Below are 23,110 nucleotides of genomic sequence, written 5' to 3'. Positions count from 1 at the left end.
GTCAAACCAATCTAATCAGGCACATTGATGGCAATTCTATGGTGGCTCAGTGGATAGCTCAATTTCCTTTCAACACTTGGGTCGTTAGTTCAATTCTGGCTAAGGTCGGGGTAATTCTACCTCCCAGTTGTACTTTAAAAATTGCAAATGGACCTGCTCTAGTTTTTCATGACCTTTCAGTGGGCACTGATAGACTTATTGATGACCTAGCCTTAAGGTAATGCTCAGGCAGCACGGTGGCTCAGTGGTTAGCTCGATTACCTTACAATGTTTGGCTTCTTTGTTCAGTCCTGACTGAGGTATGAGTTATTCTACCTCTCAATTGTACTTTAGAAATTGCAAATGGACCTGCTCTAGTTTTTCCTGATCTTCCCATTGGTGCTTCGAGTCATATCAATGATTTTGACAAAGGAAGGTTATCTTCTGAGCAGCACGGTAGCTCAGTGGAGGGTTCAAATCCCTCCATGGATGACATCTGCAAGGAGGGTTGCTTGCCTGTCCATTTCATTGGGCAAGTATCCTGAGTGGTGCCAGTCCTTATTGGATGAATGACCTGATACAAGAAAGTGACTTGTTATATATTCAGCTCAGTTGCATCTGAGCTGTGAAAAGTCCTTTTTTTCAAGCTTTATCCCTCTCATTTTCCTAAATCCAAATGTTCACCCAACCCTCAGAAACAAAGGATAGCAGCTGCTTACCTCATTGATACTTTTAACACCATCATTTAGCACAACACTTCCATCATTGGACCCTACCTGTATGACTTTGGAGCATGGGTGAACATACAAACACCTTGCAGATGACATCCATGGTGGGAGTTGAACCCTGGACTCCCATGCTGCAAAGCACCAGTTCTTTCCACTGAGCCACCGTGCTGCTCAGAAGATAACCTTTGGCAAAGTAATTGATATTACTACCAGCACCTATGGGAAGATTAGGAAAAACTAGAGCAGGTCCATTTGCAATTTCGAAAAAAGACCTGTGAGGAGGAATTACTCCAACCTCAATCAGAGAACTAAGGACCCAAGCATTGAAAGGTAAGGGTGCTAACTAAGCACGGAGTCACCATAGCATTACCTGATGGCTGGGTCATCAATATGCTTATTCACTGACAGGTCATGAAAAGGAAGAGCAGGTTTCATTCGAGGTCTCTGATTTCATTTTCTAAGATGTGTCAGAGAGGAGAAATCTCATTTACCTGTACCTCAGTCAGAGTTGAACTAAGAACCCAAGTGTAGGATGGCAATGGAGGTAACCACTGAGTCACTGGCCAGATCATTAATAGGTCTCTCAGCATTTATGGGAAGGCCAGAAAAAACTAGAGCAGGTACCATTACAATCACTGATTACAATTTCTAAAACACACCTGAGTGGAGGAATCTCATTGTCCTCAGTCAGAGTTGAACCCAGGACACCAGCGTTGGCCAGCGGCAGTGCTAACAACTGCACCATCACGCTGCCTGAGCACTAAACTCTGGGTAAGTCATCAATATGACTCCCGGCACCTATGGGAAGGTCAGGAAAAATAGACATAGCTTCCCAACACATCTGACCAATCTGTTCATTGATTTCAATTTCTAAAGTGAGGTGGATGCCCAGGTTGTACCAGCTGTATATGTATAATTATATACAGGAGACGCCCAGGTTATATCAGCTGTACAAATATTATTATATACTGAAGATGCCCAGCATGCTCCATATCACAAGTAAACTGCCTCTTTAGAGAGGAAAAGGCCTTAAACACTAGTGCCACTTATTGGAATTAGCAATCCTAAAAAATTAATTAATTAAAGTCAATATCAACCCTTCCTATAGGTGGCACTAGAGTTCTAGTCCTCTTCCTCTCTGAAGAGCATTCCATGGCTTATAAGCCTCCCTATACTGGCATTTCAGGCATGTTACGCTCCAGAAGAAGAAACTCTACCCCTTAGGCTGAGTGCAGACGGACTTTTTAGCCCTGCGGATTTTTCCGCGCAGAATGGAAGAAATCCGCAGGTCAAATGACCTGCATTTTTCCAGCGGATTTCTTCCATTTTTCCTGCGGTTTTATTGCGGTTTTTGTGCGGATTTCCCCCTGCGGATTTGGAGACAGGGGAGATGGAAAATCGCACAAAAGGAGTAACATGCTGCAGATTTTGTAACGTGGGAAAACCGTGCGGAAAAATCCACAGCGTCTGCACAGCGGTTTTTTTTTCATTGATTTTAAGGCTACTGTACATCACAATGCGGATATGCAACGTTTCTGGGCGGTAAAATCCGCTGCGGATCCGCTGCAAATCTGCATCGTGTGCACACAGCCTTCGATTCCATATCACTGTGTGTCAGCTGATGCCTATGTTATACCGGTATACTGTGTACCTAGTGATTGATATACGAGTAGCTTGCAGTGATACATGGAGCGTCCTGTGAGTTTAAATGATGCATTCTATAAGAATTGCTCTCTTCCTTTCCTGGTGTCATGTCAGATGGCTGCGGCTCTGGGGAACAGGAGATCTTCGCATCCTCTTCCCTTCTCAGCCCACACTATATGTTCCCGGCGCAGACTACACACATGTCCAGAATGCAAATCTATACGTATGAGTCACCGCAGTGAGGAGAATGGATCCAGCCTCACACAGCGCCTTGTTCTCTGTGTGCAATAGATATGTGAGCAGCATGCAGGAGGATGCTGCCGGGGCTCGGGAGAGAACATCTATTTTAGTCCATCTATTCATGCCTGTAGGAGACTTTGCTGTCACCGCCTTCCCGTATCTGCTGTAGCATAAGCCCTTCCTGACGAATATGCTTAATAAGTCACACAGGTAACTGGGAGGTGTTAAAAAGAATGAACAAAAGGAATGAATTAAAGATTGCATACACTAACTTATTGGTATAAAATAAAGAGAGGCATAATAGGTTTCCTGGGCGTTGGAGACATGGAAGGAACATGGAATATGTACAGGTTTCTGTGTAATGAACCAGGGATTGGATTCAGACTGCCATTCCCGCTTCAGTTGAACCAGTTGTTAAAATTACAGCTGGTTTGTCGATCCAGGAAAAAATGGTACCCTGACCCGGTGGCATTCCTCTCCTCATCCCTGTGAGTAACACGACAAGGATGGAGCAGAGCGACCACATACTACACAAGACACATCATCCTCTGCAGAGTGCAGTCCGGAGAGTCTGTTAATGGTTGGAATCAGGGCTGGACTGACCATCTGGCAATTCTGGCAAATTGCAGGAGGGCCTGTCTGGTCATGGGCTGCCTTGTCTCCTACATTGTTAACAGAATCTGTGTTCTCAAGACACCCATACTGTTAAGAGTTGTGACGGAGCAGAAAGTCGCTGACTCCATCACTGACCCCAGCAGGCCACGGGTATCATTAGAAGTATTGGTCTTGTAGTAAATCTTACTTTCCTCCATCCAGGGTAATATTAGTAATATATCGCATCTGATGCTTGGGGACGGGGACAGCATGGGCCTGTGTGACTTCACATGTACCTGGTTGGGATGGAGGATAGAGACAAAGTCTGTACAGAATACCAGCATACACTGGAGGAGTATCATTCTTCTCATGTGCCACCTCTGCGCTGCCACAATCTTTCAGCGCTGCCAACTTAGCAGGAGGGAACCTGAGAGGAGACAGGAGGGCGTGCTCTGCAGGCTCTCTTATTCTGCTTGTCTTGCCACCTTATCTTGCTTGCTCCCCTCCCACTTGTCCAAAATTACACCCTTTGTCGCCTCTTCTTTGAGTGATGCAGGGGTACAATGATCTGAATAAGTACAGCGGCCATATGTTACTTTAACTTCTCAGTTGGTTCCCTTGCACTCCATGTTCCTATGCAGAGCGCAGCAGTCAAGATCAGTTCATCATGAGATGCCAAAGTGATCTTTGTCATCTCAGTTGCTTCCTCTGGTTCCTTCGCAACAGCTGGTGAGTTTCTCATCTGGATTTCTCTGCATAGGCAGGCAGCAAGCAAGATGCAAAAACTCACTTTATTATACTGCATGCTTTGCCATCTCAGTTGTTGCCTATGCAGAGCGCAGCAGCCAATTACAAATTAATCTCAACTGCTACACCAGATCTGCATAGGCAGAAACTGAGATAACAAATTATGAGGCTGAATTTATTGGGAAATGCAGTGACAGCACTGCTCTGAAGTGTATAGTGGGGTAATTGCGACCACGTTATCTGTACTCAGAGAATGATCACTGTGTTATCTGTGATGTTACATAGGACTGCAGGTGACAGCTACGACATTTACTGAAAGGGCAAAGTGCTCTTAATTTTACTGTTATCTTAACATTATGGGTGGGTAAAGGGGGTATTTCTGCAATATTAGGAACAACTCTTATTAATCCTGTCTTCTAATGGGGTCACCGCGTATAACCAGTCATGCGCCACAACGCTTTGGGTGCGGTCTGTGGACCAGTTTTCGATCCAATGACAAACCTTACTTTCTAAACCTAAAATCTTTAATTTACAGACAAAACCTAGGATAAAAACAGTGAGCAATTCCCCTGTAGTAAGTAAATAGTAATAGTACATGTAAATAACATGGGGTATTTGGTTGACATAATTTAACCAAAAAACTGTAAAAGCCATCCTACCACGGCAAGGTGTACGCAATCAGGATGATCCTCTCTGTAGTGTTTCATCCTGCTGTGTTCCTTTTCGTTTTTTATGTGACCAGGTCCATCCATGACAGACATCCTCTGCAGACATGGGCTCCTTGGACGATGCAGATGAGCAGCACAACCTGCAGCTTGGGATGGATCCATCACAGGATATGGAGAGGGACACTCAGTACAGCTGGGCCGCGCTGTGGAACATACTGACCATTGGGGGTAGTATCTGTCTGCTCGTCCTTTCCCAGATATTGGTAAGTCAGATGCAGCCGGTATGATATAGTCAGTGTTGCAGTGTGGGGCGGTGGCAGAGGGGCAGTTGCCTGGGGACGCCCAAAAATGTTTTAGGTTAGAGCTATGGTTAGGCTTGACAATGAGTTCAAAGCAAGTGTTAGGGTTAAGACTACAGTTAGGGTTGAAGTTAGGCTTAAAGGCTAGTGTTAGGGTTAGGTTAAAGCAAGTGTTAGGGTTAGGGCTATGGGTAGAGTTGAAGTTAGGCTTAAATGCTAGTGTTAGTGTTAGGGCTATGGGTAGATTTGAAGTTAGGCTTAAATGCTAGTGTTAGGGCTATGGGTAGATTTGAAGTTAGGCTTAAATGCTAGTGTTATGGTTAGGGCTATGGGTAGAGTTGAAGTTAGGCTTAAATGCTAGTGTTAGGGCTATGGGTAGGGTTGAAGTTAGGATTAAATGCTAGTGTTATGGTTAGGGCTATGGGTAGGGTTGTATTTAGGTTTAAAGGTTAGAGATAGGGCTATGGGTAGATTTGAAGTTAGGCTTAAATGCTAGTGTTAGGGTTAGAGCTATGGGTAGAGTTGAAGTTAGGCTTAAATGCTAGTGTTAGGGCTATGGGTAGGGTTGAAGTTAGGATTAAATGCTAGTGTTAGGGTTAGGGCTATGGGTAGGGTTGTATTTAGGCTTAAAGGCTAGTGTTAGGGTTAGGGCAACGGTTAGGGTTGGATTTAGGCTTAAAGGCTAGAGTTAGGCTTGGGTCTAAAATAGGTATATAAAAACCCTACAAAATCCATTTCTCCATGACGTCCCCCATATAATACAAACATGCTCAGATAATACATGATGCACCTATTAAAGAGGACCTATAACCTCACTATTATAGTTGCACTTGTATTTCCCCCCCAAAGTGTCTTTTCTTTTAAATAGCTTGGTTTTTTAGCATTCATTTTAACCATATAATATGCTAAAAATGGTTTGTTGAAATATTTATTTCATAGCTTTAAAACAATTTAGAACTTTCTAAAAAACACATTTCAGTTTGTGTCTCCATTATGCTGTTTTACAATACAATAGAATCATAGAATCATAGTTTTCTGAGACCCATAACTTTTTTATTTTTAGGTCAATTGCCCTGTCGGAGCTCTTGCTTTTTGCAGGACAAGCTGACATTATTACTCCATTTTTGAGTACATGCAATGCTTCTATTGCTTTTTATTGCATATTTGTAGGGAGTCATGGTGACTGAATTACGTCAGTTCTGAAATTATGATTTTTTTTCTTCGATATTGCAGTATTTGCCATGGTGGTTCTTTAATTTTAAATTTTATTTTTAAGCTGGGGATTTTTTTTATATACCGGTATATATTTTTTAAAAACTTTTTAAAAAAAAAAATGTGTTTGCTTTATATGTTTAGTCCCATTAGGGCACTTAGACCTTTGATCCTTAGATTGTTTCTAGAGTAAATGATGGAATTCAGAGAGAAGTAACAAGATGGCTGTCATGGGTTTTTTTCAGCAGGTCCCTGGCTGCTACAGCAAGCCATCTGGACCCTGAAATTACATTGTGGGGTTGTTATCGGATGCCTAAAGTGGTATGCCACCCGGATGGCTGTTTCAGATCTCGCTGTCAGATGGGTTAAACAGAAGCAATCTGAACTAGCTCCTGTCGCTGCTGGTAGAGGCAGATTCAGCTGTGTAACGCAACTGACACCTGCCATGTGTGCAGTGGGTGCAGCTCCTGAGTCCCCTTCACACACCCTCACCTGGCATGGGATGTATATGTACATCACACATCAGTGAAGGGGTTAATTCTGCTGTTCTGCTAATATTCCACCTCGAAATTTATGAATGAGTTTGACAACTGGGTGTTACTGTTCCCTCTTGTCAAAAGGGGCGTGTCTGACACTGGCTGCACTGATTGGATAGCATCCAGACTAAAGGAACACACCCCTAACTGGTAAAACCCAATTGTCATTTTTTACCCGCTAAATTTCCAGGAGGAATAACAGAAGAACGACACAACATAGAGTTCTAACAAAGATGCTCCAGAATTGTTGTGTCATGGGGAATGCAGAAGTTTTTTTTTTTTTTTTACATGTGACGGAAACTAAAAGATGTTCTTTAATTGCATACAGTGTCCAGGTAAGACAAGGGCCACACAGACGCAGGGGCTGGGGGCTCAGTTTGATCCTTTGCATTGTAGCTGATCAGTACAAATCTGTATCCCCCCTCGACCATACTGTACTGCAGCCCACTACCACAACGTCACCGCCATTCTGCGCAGCTCTCGGGGAAATGAGCAAAATTACAGTGATGGATGCAAAAGCTTATTAACCAGCCTGCACTCTTGTAATTCGGTTTGCGGTGTGTAAGAATACACTAGTAGCTGCCACGCTGGAGTGTATCCTTAATGCAATAGTGGGGACGGATTGCAAACATCATCATCCTCCAGATGGATCCAAAATGAGATTTTCATACAGACCATCTGGAGCCTGCAAGCCATCCCCAGGATCCAAATATGATCAGTCCCTGAGTCATAGACTCTGATTAATGTGATTGATGTGGAAGCGCGCACCTTGTGTCCGGGACAATGCATGCTGCTGGTCAGATACATTTACCCAAAAATGCCTTATTGTAAGTGAAGAAAAGGAAGACTTTAGAAGATAACAATAATTACAGATATGTCGGTATCAATTGCATCTTGAAATATTCATAAAATACCGATCTGAACTTATTATGTATTTAGGTTGTCACACAGTTGGCATTTTCCAAAAAGATTACTATTCTGACTCATGGATATGTAGAACGTATGGTGCCTGGATAGACCTCTCTTTCTGGGCTCCTTCCGTATTGACCTGTACTCACGTTCATACCAAATAATCAGACAGCTTAACTCAGCCACGATCTCATGTAAGAAGACTCCAGGAAAAGAGGGATGCTTTAACTGAAATTCTTGTATTATGATGAAAGCAGCAGGTAAAAAGGAATAATCTTCAGAGGACATGTAAGAAGATGCATACAGATGGAGGGACGATCACAAAATGGAGAATAAGGGGAGGGAACAAACATACATCACAGGACTACGGGGAGAGAGTTGGGACAAAATACAGGGAAAGGCAAACTTCTGCCTAGCAACAGATGATGCAACGCAAACAATGCAAATATTAAATGATTTCCCAAGTCGTGGGACATGACACTCCCCGTCTGAAATCCTTGGATTTCACGATGTTCTTAATTCTTCGAAGTCGTTCGAACCTGAAAAACAAGAGAAAAGAAAAACATGTATGCAATAATAAACATCAAACATATTTAAAGTCCAACTCGTTGTTGTTGACCCGTAGATCACACCGGAAGATAAGTCCAAGTCTATTAAACCCATCTTCGGATTGGGGAAGCCGCAAACATGCCAACTCTTCCACCAACCCAGCAATCCAATGGCAATGTTCAAAGTTCAATCCAATGGAAAATGTCAATGTTCAATAAAACTGGGGAATGAGTAGGTATGCTCCCCGCCGTGAGCAACGTCCAGGAGCAATGTTCAGTTCATGTCACGTCCTCCTTTGGTAGAAGCAGCACGAGATCAGTGACCGGACGGAAGAAGGTTTGGGTAGAGCCCCCTTTTGTCACCTTAACTTCTGTCTTACGAGTCTTTCTGTCCTCGCTGGGCATGACCTTGGTGATAAGACCCATTGGCCAGTCGTTACGATGTGCCTCTTTGTCTTTTAAGAGGACAAGGTCTCCTTCTTGGAGATTGGGACTGGGTGTCTGCCATTTGTGACGGTTTTGAAGCAGGTGCAAGTATTCGGTCTTCCAACGGTGCCAAAACACGTTAGCTATGTGTTGTACTTGCTTCCACTGACGTTTGTAAATGTCCTTGTTATCGAAATTCCCGGGAGGAACTGTAGCAGCTCCAATCTTCTGTGTAAGAAGTGTAGCTGGGGTAATAATCATTGGAGAATAACAACGTGGGACTTGGAGTTGCTCTAAGAACTTCAAGGACTTCTTCCATGTCTCCCACCTTTGCTGTTTCTGAGTTGGAAGCGGGGTGTCCCAATCAGTGTTCTCGTCAGTGAGCTGTCTTAACAGTATCTTGCCTTGAATAGTGATGGATGCTACAAACCCAAGAGGATCGTAGATGCTGTTTATGACAGATAGGACTCCTCGTTTGGTAAAGGGTTTGTCACAGGGCGACACTTGGAAGGTGAAGGTGTCCTGTTTGATATCCCACAGTAGACCAAGGCTGCGCTGTGTGGGAGGAACATCAGAACCTAGGTTGAGGTCCTTTAGGTTCGTGGCATGGTCCTCAGATGGAAACGCGCTCATTACTTCTTGACTGTTAGAGATGATCTTGTGGAGTCTGAGGTTTGATGTGGATAGCATTTCCTGTGTCCTGGAGAGTAGGTCAATTGCCTCTTCACTTGTGGGCAAGGACTTGAGCCCGTCGTCTACGTAGAAGTTCTTCTCTACGCATTGACGAGCATCGGATCCGTACTCTCTCTCACCTTCCTGGGCTGTCCGTCTCAGTCCGTAGATCGCCACAGCAGGTGAAGGACTGTTGCCGAAGACATGGACCTTCATCCGGTAGTCTATGACTTGATTGTTGACATTGTTGTCTTTGTGCCATAGGAACCTAAGATAGTTTCTGCTGTCTTCCTTCATGATGAAGCAATGAAACATCTGCTGGATGTCGGCCATTATAGCAACAGGTTCTTGTCTGAAGCGGATCAATACTCCAAGGAGGCTGTTGTTCAGGTTGAGTCCAGTTAGTAGCAGGTTGTTGAGAGAGAGGCCTTCATACTGAGCACTGGAGTCAAACACCACTCTGATCTGGTTAGGCTTGCGAGGGTGATAGACACCAAAGGATGGAAGGTACCAACATTCTTCTCCTTCCTTCAGTGGTGGCGCAGGTTCAGCATGATCTTTGTCAAAGATGTTCTGCATAAAGTCAATGAAATGCTTCTCCATTTCTGGTTTCCTCTTTAGGGTACGTTTTAAGGATGAGAACCTTGCAGTTGCTTGCTGCAGGTTGTTTGGCAATCTCGCTCTTGGGAAACGAAAGGGTAAAGGAGCTACCCAACTGTTGGAGTCATCTTGAACAAATTCTTTGTTCATAACCTTTATGAATTCTTTTTCTTCCCTTGTGGGTGCTAACTTTTTGTCTTCGCTTGTGGAATCGAACACTGTTGACCCGAGGTTTTCGTCCCAGGGCTGGAGCATGTTCATGTTGTTGAAGGATTCCTGTTGCCTCTTGGTGTTGCTCACTTTCTCTTTCACCCAGTAATGATGTGGGCATGGCTGAAAATGAGTGCTGCGACCATTTGGCAAGATGTGTGTTTTGTAAGAGGAGATGTTATTAGGTCTCATCTTGAGTATGCAAATATTGCCTATAATTACCCAGCCTAGATCAAAGCGTTGGGCAAATGGTGCGTCGTGTGGTCCGTTAATTTGCTGACGTACCTTGTGCAGCCGGAGAATGTCTCTGCCAAGCAGAATCAGGATATCTGCGCTGTTGTTGAGGGCTGGTATCTTGTTTGCTATCCCCTTGAGATGTGGGTGATGAAGAGCAGCCTCTGGCGTTGGGATCTCTTCTCGATTGGATGGAATCTGGTTGCACTCGACAAGTGTAGGTAAGGGTATCTCTACGGTGTTGTCGAGGGATGTCGCTATAAGACCACTGGCCCTTCTCCCAGAGACCTCTGTAACACCGCTGCAGGTACTTAAGGTGTAAGGGTAAGCATTTCCCTTTAAGTTAAACATATCAAAGAGTTCTGACCTTGCAAGTGATCGGTTGCTCTGATCATCCAAGAGGACGTACACCTTCACGGCTTTCTCTGGGTGACCGTTGGGATATACGTTCACCAGACAAATCTTCGCACAAGACTTGTCCCAGAGACCTTCTCCGCAGACTTCTGTGCATGAAGAAGATATTGTGGTATGACTTGCAGTTTGAGCTGCGTCCTCCCCGTCATGGCTCGTGGTGGGGGAAGGAGTACGTGTAGAGTCAGGACGGTATGGGTGGAGTGCTTGTACGTGATCCTCACTGTCACACTCCATACACTTAATTGTAGTTTTACAGTCTTTAGCAAAGTGTTCAGTAGAAGCACAACATCTGTAGCATACCCCAAACTTCTTTAGAAGTTCCTTGCGTTCTTGGAGCGGTTTCTTCCTGAAGCCGATGCACTTTTTTAAGGGATGTGGTTTCTTGTGGATGGGACACTCACGATTTGGGTTCTCTATCTTTTCACCCTTGTTGCTCTTGCCTGGGGCTGATGTTGGTAAGGGAAGAATATCCGTCTTCTTCACTGAAACTGGACTCCTGCGGTTTCTGTCATTCGAGCGTGTGCTCACGTATTTAGAGGGAGGTGAAGCTGGGCCACTGGATTCTCCGTAGGAAAAGCTTGGGTCGTTCTTACGCTCTGCAATGTCTTTTATAAACTCACAGAAGTAGGAGAACGGAGGAAATGACACTTGATGGTCTTTCTTGGATTTTGACCCTATTGCAGTCCACTTCTCTTGTACATTGTATGGTAGCTTGGAGATAATGGGGTTTACTCCACGAGCAGTGTCCAGGTAGCTGAGGCCAGGTAGGTGGGTGTCTGCCTTGGCCAGCTGGAGCTCTAACAGCAGGTCACTGAGCTCTAGGAACTTTGAACTGTCCTTGCTTGATATCTTTGGAAAACTCTGTAGTCGCTTGAACAGTGCATCCTCTATGGCTTCTGGACTGCCAAAGTTTCTCTCTAGTCTTTCCCATGCAGCCATGAGACCAGCCGTCGGATTACTGATATGTACAGATCTGAGTCTCTTGCCACGCTCTGTGGATTGTGGTCCTAACCATCTGATCAGCAGGTCCAGCTCTTCCGCAGCAGTGATGCCGAGGTCACTAGTTACGGTTCTAAAGGCACTTTTCCAACCTCTGTAATTTTCAGGTTGGTCGTCGAACCTTGTGAGACCGGTTTTAGTAAGTTCACGGCGAATCATGTACCTTGCGAAGTCGGACATGTCTGTTCTTTCTGACTTAGGATGCACAATTGTAGGCTGAGCGGTGTTGTACATAGAGGTGGAGACGTCTTGGCCTTGAAACATGGGGAAGTATGGAGTGGCATATGCATTTAGTCCAGCAACTGGTTTGGTGGGTATAGTTTCTGCTACATGTGGAGGTGGCACTGTGTGGTTGTCGAGGGTATAATGACCTGCCGGCATATTGGGTTGCATGTAGGTATTAGCCTGTGGAGTTTGGTGAGATGCAGGGTTTTGGCGCATACTGGAATATGAAGGAAGTTCAAGTTTGGGAGCATTGTACTGACCTTGAATGCAGGATTCTGTAAGTGGATCGGCATCCTGGTGCTCAGGAGAAGCGTCAACACCATCAGGAGTGTTAGTGATGATCTGCGGTTCGCCATCTTGGTTTAGTACGTAGTCTCTTGTGCGTTCGATAGGGTCTTCTGCCTCCATTTCACACAAACTGACGCTGTCTCTTTGACTCCCACTGATAGCCTGCACGAGTACCTTTAATTCTGCCATGGCTGTTGCATGCTCACATTCCTTCTCTAGAGCTTCCATGCGTGCCGCTTCAGCATCCATTTCTGCTCTATTTTGTGCAGCAGCTGCATCCATTTCTGCTCTCTTTTGTGCAGCAGCTGCATCCATTTCTGCTCTCTTTTGTGCAAAGGCAGCTTGTACCTTAGTAGTTTCAGCCTTAGCACGTGCTCTTATAAGCTGCTCAGTAAGAGTAGAATATTTTGATGAACTTGACCTAGATGAACGTTTTGAGTGCTTACACGATTTGGATGAGCGAGTTGATGCATCTGGTGTTCGTGCGATTCTAGCCTCTATCTTGGCTTTAATGTCACGTACAGTGCAGTCTCTTTCAGAATTAAGCTGCTGGAAACCTTGCAATTCGTTTAAAGTCTCTGGGAGATTCAGTTTCTTCAGGAGAATAATATATTGGTCACTCTTCTCCATATACATTTGGTATGCTGTGCATAATTGTTCTAGGACTCCCTCTGGTGGTAACTCATGAGAAGCAGGCCTTGATGCAGTGTCTATATGACTCAGCACTTTCTTCCATACTGAAGACACATCACTATATAATTCACATTTTGCAGTCTCTAAATTCTCCATGACTTTCCATGTGGGCTTGACTGTACGTTTTCCCCTTTCGCTAGATGGTGGATGGGGGTCTGGGTCTCTTTCCTGTGCTTGCAAGTCTGGTAGAGACATTGTATTCCTTGCTTCAGACATGATTAGATTGCAGGCAGGAAGAGTTGATGATGGGGGTTATACTTCTCACTGTTCAGCAACAGGAAATACACAGACTCTGCACAGAGTTGATACTTTGTATCTAATGCTGGAGCAGCTGCAGGGTCCAGTGTAATGATGGGAGTTATATTCCTCTCTGTTCAGCTGCAGTGTGTGGCTTCTATGCACGCTGGGGTCTGGCTGGAACTGGGTTACAGTCTATCTGGGAAATGTCCTTTTCCACTGAGATTCAGCACAGACCTTGAGTTACTGACTCTGAAGGCAGGTTATTCCTTTTTACTATTCTGACTCATGGATATGTAGAACGTATGGTGCCTGGATAGACCTCTCTTTCTGGGCCCCTTCCGTATCGACCTGTACTCACGTTCATACCGATTAATCAGACAGCTTAACTCAGCCACGATCTCATGTAAGAAGACTCCAGGAAAAGAGGGATGCTTTAACTGAAATTCTTGTATTATGATGAAAGCAGCAGGTAAAAAGGAATATTCTTCAGAGGACATGTAAGAAGATGCATACAGATGGAGGGACGATCACAAAATGGATAATAAGGGGAGGGAACAAACATACATCACAGGACTACGGGGAGAGAGTTGGGACAAAATACAGGGAAAGGCAAACTTCTGCCTAGCAACAGATGATGCAACGCAAACAATGCAAATATTAAATGATTTCCCAAGTCGTGGGACATGACAATTACCAAATACTGGACAACCCTTTTAAAATTGCAGTACCACCGTATGAACACTAGAGGGGTCCCTTCCCTAAAATATTGCCCCGTGGCAGGGAGAAAATTTGACTTTTCAAAGGGTTTCTAGATTGTTGTACTTGTGTGTGATGCAAATTTTTCGGCAATGGAAGTGGTTTTTGTTACCCACCGCAGACAAAATGGGACAAGGTCATACTATTGGGTGAAAAAAAACAAAGAAATGTCAAATAGGACTCTTCTAAATCTGGGAATCTTAAGTTACATAGATGATAGGTTACCTTCCTAGGTAAAGCTGCTCCCCTTTGACCAAAATTCCAGCAGCACAGAGAATTTTATGACAAGAGTTTGCTGAACTTGGAGGAGGTTTGGCTAGAAAGAGCAGTCACAGAGTATTTCAGGGGAGGAGTGTGCTGGTACACTGGGATGGTACAGAGCTGACAGTTACATACTAGAATGAACAGGGCACGACAGCAGCGCAGAGTATTTCAGAAGAACTGTACACAAAAAAAGAGAGACCCTGGATATGAACCAGAAATATTAAATAATAAAAACAGCCATAATGAATGGAAGATTTAAAATACCTTTATTAATGGTGGTAAGTAGTATTCTACATAGAAAAGTGCTTGTGCACGAAAAAGATATATACCATTAAAATAATAAAATATATGGAATCACCAGTGACCCCCTGACTAAGGAGTCACACTGAAACGCGCGTCGGGGTGCACTGTGCATGTATATCATCTCTCCCAGGTACTTTATATTATTGCATTATTTCTACTTTATCGCAGCACGTCCCTGTGTAGGGCCTGTTGATCAATTACATCTTGTTTCCTTTTGCACAATTTTGGCACTATTGCACCTTATGATTCATTTTATTTTGTGTGATTTAATATTACTTTATTTGTATATCGTATTTAATATGGCTGTTTGGTCATTATCTAGTTAGACACTATGGCACTGGTCACTTTGTATGATTATTAGTCACTTTTTCAAAAGCCCCATTTGGTCTTTGCTGCTTTATTACTATGAACTACTGATAGCAATATATATTGTATACTGATGATTCCATATATTTTATTATTTTAATGGTATATTATCTTTTTCGTGCACTAGCACTTTTCTATGTAGAATGCTACGTACCGCCATTAATAAAGGTATTTTAAATCTTCCCTTCATTATGGCTGTTTTTATGATTTAATATTTCTAGTTCTTGTCCAGGGTCTCTCTTTTTTTGTGTACAGTTCATTCGAATGGTTGGCCATTCAAGCTGACACATCATTGAATATTGATTATTTAATTATTTTACTACCACTATATTTTTATTAAAATTATTTTTATTCAATTGGTGTGTATTTTATATGTTTTAAGAGTATTTCAGAAGAGTAGTGTAGGAGGTTGAAGAGGTTAGATTACAACTGAAAAGCCAAGAGGAAAGTGTAAGATTGTAATGTATAATCTCCTTATGACCAGAGGCGTAGCTAAGGGATCAGAGCAGGGGGAGGCGGAAAACATTTTATACACAGTGACAGGTGACATTCTGATGGGAGACGTTCACTTTTCCTGTCTGTACTGCCTGGCCCAGACCACCATGATGACCTCTCCCAGCCACGACGTAGAAGGTTTTGAGTTGGTTTCTTATATTTCCAGCACCTCCACCTATATTACCAATCCTGCTGGTACCCCGTCCTCAAATTCTGTGCCATTGCTGCTCCTGCTGTGTTGCCACCTCCCTTAATACTGTACAATTTTCCCCAAAAAAATAATGTCACTCAGACAAAAAAACTGAAATACTGCCCCAAAATAATAGATAGCGCCAAGCAGTGCAGACAGTAATTGCGCACAGCACAGTAAAAGTACCATCCTTTGTACTCTGCATAACAGCATTAATCTACTCGGTGACCCAAAACAGTAACAGCGCTCCTCTTCTTGCCCCACATAGTAATAATGTCCCTTGGTGATTTCTTTGTGCTCCTTTAAAGGTTATAGTTTCTTGATTGCCCCTAATTGAGCTGAGTGTTCCCCTCTCGAGTAATATTGTCCTGGATGGCTTATCCCCTCCTGAGTGGCCCTTCAACAATAATGCCCCCAGTGCTCAACAAAAAGTAATAATGCCTCCCAAATACCCAATTCACAATTACTAATGCCCCCCATAATGTCCCCGCCCTGGGTACACATGCATCTGAGCGTGGTGCTCCTTGAAGGATCCGGGTGGACACATCGTCTAAGCGGCTCAGGACCACTTCCCCCTACTTGCCTCCTCCCCCCCCCATGCTAGATTTTGTACAGGACATTACACAACTTCTTCTCTTTTAGGATTTAACCACCCTGCAGAGTGGATTCTGGACGGTGGAGATGCCCGGCTCTGTGTTGGTGACCGTTTTGTTCGTTGTGGCATTGATTGGCACCATGGTATGTGGAGACTTGGATTCATAATAATCCACTAATATTATTAGAATATAATCCAATATATAGTAATAGCAGGTTGATCAAGAGGAAGGAGACGTATTTCTCTACACGCAGGCAGATGCCTCCCAAAATGATCAATCCTGTAAGGCCTTGTTCACACGTTGTGTTATTGCCACGGAAAACAAAAAAAAATACGCAGCATTTTACAGTACCAGCAAACAATGTGATTTTTAAAATCTTAAACACACGCTGCTTATTTTTTCCTGGCAGATTTGAACCTTTGAAGCTTTTTAAAGCTCAATTTTCAGCGTTTTTGCAGCATTTTTCATCCATTCTAATATGGGAAAAAAAACAAAACAAAAGTAAAATTGCATCAAAAACATTCGTCTTTTATTAAACGTTTTTCGTTTAATTCTCAGGACTGTTCAATGAATTAGACAGCAGACAAGTAGAGGTTTTCCAATCAGGTCGGGGGTCTTCTCTGGACAGAGATCATTAGAATATAGGGACCGGCCAACTTCAGCGTCTGGACACGCAAAGCGGTCTTCCCATTCAGGACGTTTCATTGTGTATTGTATCAATGCATCCCCATCAGTAAGATCTCTGTTTGCTGTGGATTAATGAGAACACTAATAGACAAGCTGTATACTTTGTATAGAACTAGTGCTGCTTTCAGCTGAGAGATGTATCCGCTGTGAATAATGCTCTGTGAGCTCAACACATCAGCTGCTGCACAACTCTTAGTGATAGTTTGCAAAAATGTATCTGTGGTGCCCCTGAGGCTCAGTTGCCACAGAGGTACTGCACCTTCTCCTAAGGTGTGGTGCCCCACCATCCAGGTAAGGTGGGAACTCCTGACCACGCTCCAACACTCGCACCCTACACAACAGGGTAGTTCAGCAAAGCTATATTGCGGCTCTTTGCTTAGAGTGTAGCAGAGCACCTTTGGTGGCTCCCTGCTTGGAACACGGAACGTGCTGGGAGGTGGGTGGAGTTGAGAATGCATAAAAGAGTGGGAAGGTTTAGGATTTAGGTCAGTCACTCAATCGGAGAGACTGAGGGAGAAGTCAGTGAGAGAGTCACTCAGAGAGGAGTGAGGAAAGAGGATCCCTGAGGGATGGAGGAAGGAGTGCTGCAGTAGACCTGAGTGACCCAGGTCTGCTGGCACGGGAAAGGAAAGGAAGGAGAAAGACATTGAACTGAAGCCTGAGCTTCCATAGGAAAGAAAGACGAGTACGGAATGTAGCAGAATAAGGGAACACAGAGGACGTGAGTTAGAGGAAGAACCCTGCCTAGAAGTTCTAAGCGCAAGGCCGGGGCCCGGTCCCCGAGGTTGTATGGACACTAATGGTTCTGCAGCAGACACCGGTGGAGTAGTGGGCTGTAAATGCACTACTCCCATCTAAGACTTGGGGGCACAACAGCAACACGGATAGAGAGCCGGGACTCAGGAGTAAGGAGTCCCCGAAGCAGGCTACAGCTGTCTGCCGTACAAGTAGAGTTCTTGGGAACATCAGTTAGGAGGAACTCCTGTGTAACTCAGTACTAGGAGATCTTCACACTAAAAGGTGCTATAAGAGGAGACGTTCAGAAAGGCACATGTTGGCGGAGCGTTGGAAGGGAGCATTCCATCTTGCCTTGAGGTTGGCTGAGTCCCTGACCCGGAAGACATGGCACGGAGGCCGGCACCTGTGTGTACTACAGACTGTGAGTAAAGCTTTGGAACTACAAGCCCTGGGGTCCTCCATTGATTCTTGCGCCAACACACCCAGCACCGCTACATCTGGGTACCAGCTTCTACACCGCCTGCGCCTCTCCTCTTCCCCCTACATCTACACTGCCCTGGGGCTACAGCTCCACCTGTGGGGAGCTTCACCATCTTGGCTGCAACCCATCACCAGTCCCAGAGGATCTGCATGCAGCGTCGGCCTAACATCTCACTTGCCGAACACCACAGGTGGCGTCACAAACTATTCCACCATTCACAATTCCCCCAGTACTTGGGCGCCCAGGGCCACGAACCGGGTCACTGCTGCTGTGACACATCCCACTGATACCAGCCCAGTACCGAGTACCCCACAGCCCTGGGAGGCGACCCATATCAGTCTGCAGATCACAGAGCATTGTCTACTCTGGATACTATTGTATCTGTAGGAACAGAGCTGTATTCCTATGCTGCCTCAGAATGCAAACAGGGGGTGTCTCATTCACCGGCGGCAAGCAGAGATCTTGAAAATGGTGAAGAATTGAAAGGCAAGGCTGTAAGTCCTTGGCACAGTGAATAAGCTTCATGAACCTAAATGTAATTCTGTTTACCGCAGCCCAGTGCAGGTTTACAGCTGGCGACAAGGACACGTCAGATGCTGCAGAGCCATTTGCATGTTTTTCCTCTGCCGTTTGTGATGCGCACACTTAGATTCCCTCAACAATAGGGCTTCGTGTCGCCTCGTTATGTTCCAGAGCGCTGACTGTTTCCACATTGTTCTACTGCAGCACTTTCAGTAAATGGAATAAAAGTCAGAGCCTGCAAGGCTAAACACCGGAGCGCAATAGGACGGTGTGTACGCAAGAGAGCGAGCGCATCAGGCACCAGTCCTCTCAAGGCACTTTATTTATTCTTCGGATTGTCCTCTCCCCCCTCTAATTTACAGATATGGTACCTGAAGTCTCACACTGAACCAGTCTTGTCAGAGGACAGACGCCAATCTGTTAGCCGCCAGCCCTCCTTCACCTACTCGGAATGGACGGATGACAAAGTGGAGGAATTCCTGGACCTAGATCCCGTGCCCGACACCCCCGTCTTTGATTGTTTGATGGATATCAGAGGCGACACAGATGTGGGAACTTTGTCTGTCAAACCCGTGGGCCTACAGGAAAGGTGAATTCAGCTGTAGATCAAAACTGTATGTGATATACACCAGAAAAAGATAAACGGAAGGACCTTGTTATGACAGCCAACAAGGCAACAAGGAAGTCACTGTGGACATACATTACATTACTAATCCTGAGTTACATCCTGTATTATACTCCAGAGCTGCACTCACTATTCTGCTGGTGCAGTCACTGTGTACATACATTACATTACTGATCCTGAGTTACCTCCTGTATTATACTCCAGAGCTGCACTCACTATTCTGCTGGTGCAGTCACTGTGTACATACATTACTGATCCTGAGTTACATCCTGTATTATACTCCGGAGCTGCACTCACTATTCTGCTGGTGCATTCACTGTGTACATACATTACATTACTGATCCTGGGTTACATCCTGTATTATACCCCAGAGCTGCACTCACTATTCTGCTGGTGGAGTCACTCTGTATATACATTATATTACTGATCCTGCACTAATCCTTAGTTACATCCTGTATTATACCCCAGAGCTGGGCTCACTATTCTGCTGGTGCAGTCACTGTGTACATACATTACATTACTGATCCTGAGTTACATCCTGTATTATACCCCAGAGCTTCACTCACTATTCTGCTGGTGCAGTCACTGTGTACATACATTACATTACTGATCCTGAGTTACATCCTGTATTATAATAATAATAATAATAATAATAATAATAATAATAATCTTTATATAGCGCCAACATATTCCGCAGCGCTTTACAGTTGAACAGTTTCAAACACAACAGTCATAAGTAACAACGTTAACAATACAATAATAAAAGCGAAATAAGATGACCCTGCTCGTGGAGCTTACAATCTACAATGAGGTGGGGGGGATACAAAGCACAGGTTTGTATTTACAATGATGTATTTACAATGACGGTCCAGCCATCTTCAGGGGGTGGGGGTTAGATGGAGATAGTGAATGGGCTACACACACACAAACATGACTTTGATTACTGAATGTGATAGGCCGCTCTGAACAAATGTGTTTTGAGCGAGCGCCTAAAACTATGCAAATTGTGGATGGTCCTAATATTTTGGGGTAGAGCATTCCAGAGGATTGGCGCAGCACGGGAGAAGTCTTGGAGTCGGGAGTGGGAGGTACGGATTAGGGCAGAGGTTAGTCGAAAGTCATTTGCAGAGCGCAGCGGTCGGTTAGGCCGATAGACAGAAATGAGGGAGGAGATGTAAGGGGGTGCCGCACTGTGGAGAGCTTTGTGGGTGAGAACAAGTACTTTGAATTGTACCCTGTAATGAATTGGCAGCCAGTGTAACGACTGGCGAAGAGCGGACGCGTCTGAGAAACGATTAGCCAGATGGACAACCCTGGCTGCTGCATTAAGGATAGACTGGAGAGGGGAGAGTCGAGTGAGAGGGAGGCCAATTAATAGAGCATTACAGTAGTCTAGGCGGGAGTGGATCAGGGCGACAGTGAGAGTTTTTGTTGTTTCCATGGTGAGAAAAGGGCGGATTCTAGAGATGTTCTTTAGGTGTAAGCGGCATGAGCGGGCAAGAGATTGTATATGGGAGGTGAAGGAGAGATCGGAGTCGATACTCCAGAGCTGCACTCACTATTCTGCTGGTGCAGTCACTGTGTACATACATTACATTACTGATCCTGAGTTACATCCTGTATTATACTCCAGAGCTGCACTCACTATTCTGCTGGTGCAGTCACTGTGTACATACATTACATCACTGATCCTGAGTTACATCCTGTATTATACTCCAGAGCTGCACTCACTATTCTGCTGGTGCAGTCACTGTGTACATACATTACATTACTGATCCTGAGTTACATCCTGTATTATACTCCAGAGCTGCACTCGCTATTCTGCTGGTGCAGTCACTGTGTACATACATTACATTACTGATCCTGAGTTACATCCTGTATTATACTCCAGAGCTGCACTCACTATTCTGCTGGTGCAGTCACTGTGTACATACATTACATCATTGATCCTGAGTTACATCCTGTATTATACTCCAGAGGCGCACTCACTATTCTGCTGGTGCAGTCACTGTGTACATACATTACATTACTGATCCTGAGTTACATCCTGTATTATACTCCGGAGCTGCACTCACTATTCTGCTGGTGCAGTCACTGTGTACATACAATACTGATCCTGAGTTGCATCCTGTATTTTACTCCGGAGCTGCACTCACTATTCTGCTGGTGCAGTCACTGTGTACATACATTACATTACTGATCCTGAGTTACATCCTGTATTATACCCCAGAGCTGCACTTACTATTCTGCTGGTGCAGTCACTGTGTACATACATTACATTACTGATCCTGAGTTACATCCTGTATTATACTCCGGAGCTGCACTCACTATTCTGCTGGTGCAGTCACTATGTACATACATTACTAATCCTGAGTTACATCCTGTATTATACTCCAGAGCTACACTCACTATTCTGCTGGTGCAGTCACTGTATACATACATTACATTACTGATCCTGGGTTACATCCTGTATTATACCCCAGAGCTGCACTCACTATTCTGCTGGTGGAGTCACTCTGTATATACATTATATTACTGATCCTGCACTAATCCTTAGTTACATCCTGTATTATACCCCAGAGCTGGGCTCACTATTCTGCTGGTGCAGTCACTGTGTACATACATTACATTACTGATCCTGAGTTACATCCTGTATTATACCCCAGAGCTTCACTCACTATTCTGCTGGTGCAGTCACTGTGTACATACATTACATTACTGATCCTGAGTTACATCCTGTATTATACTCCAGAGCTGCACTCACTATTCTGCTGGTGCAGTCACTGTGTACATACATTAAATTACAGATCCTGAGTTACATCCTGTATTATACTCCGGAGCTGCACTCACTATTCTGCTGGTGCAGTCACTGTGTACATACATTACTGATCCTGAGTTACATCCTGTATTATACTCCAGAGCTGCACTCACTATTCTGCTGGTGCACTCACTGTGTACATACATTACATTACTGATCCTGAGTTACATCCTGTATTATACTCCAGAGCTGCACTCACTATTCTGCTGGTGCAGTCACTGTGTACATACATTACATTACTGATCCTGAGTTACATCCTGTATTATACTCCAGAGCTGCACTCACTATGCTGCTGGTGCAGTCACTGTGTACATACATTACATTACTGATCCTGAGTTACATCCTGTATTATACCCAAGAGCTGCACTCACTATTCTGCTGGTGCAGTCACTGTGTACATACATTACTGATCCTGAGTTACATCCTGTATTATACTCCAGAGCTGCACTCACTATTCTGCTGGTGCAGTCACTGTGTACATACATTACATTACTGATCCTGAGTTACATCCTGTATTATACCCAAGAGCTGCACTCACTATTCTGCTGGTGCAGTCACTGTGTACATACATTACATTACTGATCCTGAGTTACATCCTGTATTATACCCCAGAGCTGCACTCACTATTCTGCTGGTGCAGTCACTGTGTACATACATTACATTACTGATCCTGAGTTACATCCTGTATTATACTCCAGAGCTGCACTCACTATTCTGCTGGTGCTGTCACTGTGGACATACATTAAATTACTGATCCTGAGTTACATCCTGTATTATACCCAAGAGCTGCACTCACTATTCTGCTGGTGCAGTCACTGTGTACATACATTACATTACTGATCCTGAGTTACATCCTGTATTATACCCCAGAGCTGCACTCACTATTCTGCTGGTGCAGTCACTGTGTACATACATTACATTACTGATCCTGAGTTACATCCTGTATTATACTCCAGAGCTGCACTCACTATTCTGCTGGTGCTGTCACTGTGGACATACATTAAATTACTGATCCTGAGTTACATCCTGTATTATACTCCGGAGCTGCACTCACTATTCTGCTGGTGCAGTCACTGTGTACATACATTACTGATCCTGAGTTACATCCTGTATTATACTCCAGAGCTGCACTCACTATTCTGCTGGTGCAGTCACTGTGTACAT

General features: G+C 44.3%; 1 protein-coding gene across 4 annotated transcripts in view; it reads left to right on the top strand.

Moving 5' to 3' along the window:
* The window catches only part of PTPN5 (protein tyrosine phosphatase non-receptor type 5), a 131,309-nt gene that overhangs the window by 96,423 nt on the left and 11,776 nt on the right, over positions 1–23,110 (top strand). For all 4 annotated transcript variants that reach the window (XM_073578274.1, XM_073578271.1, XM_073578272.1 and 1 more), the window contains 3 exons: positions 4,675–4,863; positions 16,122–16,217; positions 18,866–19,092. In XM_073578274.1, coding sequence (XP_073434375.1) covers positions 4,705–4,863; positions 16,122–16,217; positions 18,866–19,092 — 482 coding nt within the window. In that variant the 5' untranslated portion in view covers positions 4,675–4,704. The remainder of the gene's footprint in view (positions 1–4,674; positions 4,864–16,121; positions 16,218–18,865; positions 19,093–23,110) is intronic.

This window comes from Dendrobates tinctorius, unplaced genomic scaffold (assembly GCF_039654945.1).
Source record: "Dendrobates tinctorius isolate UK_male_01 unplaced genomic scaffold, ASM3965494v1 ptg000059l, whole genome shotgun sequence".
Taxonomy (NCBI): domain Eukaryota; kingdom Metazoa; phylum Chordata; class Amphibia; order Anura; family Dendrobatidae; genus Dendrobates; species Dendrobates tinctorius.
The sequence above is the reverse complement of the archived record's forward strand: the minus strand, read 5'-3'. Positions and strand labels throughout refer to the sequence as shown.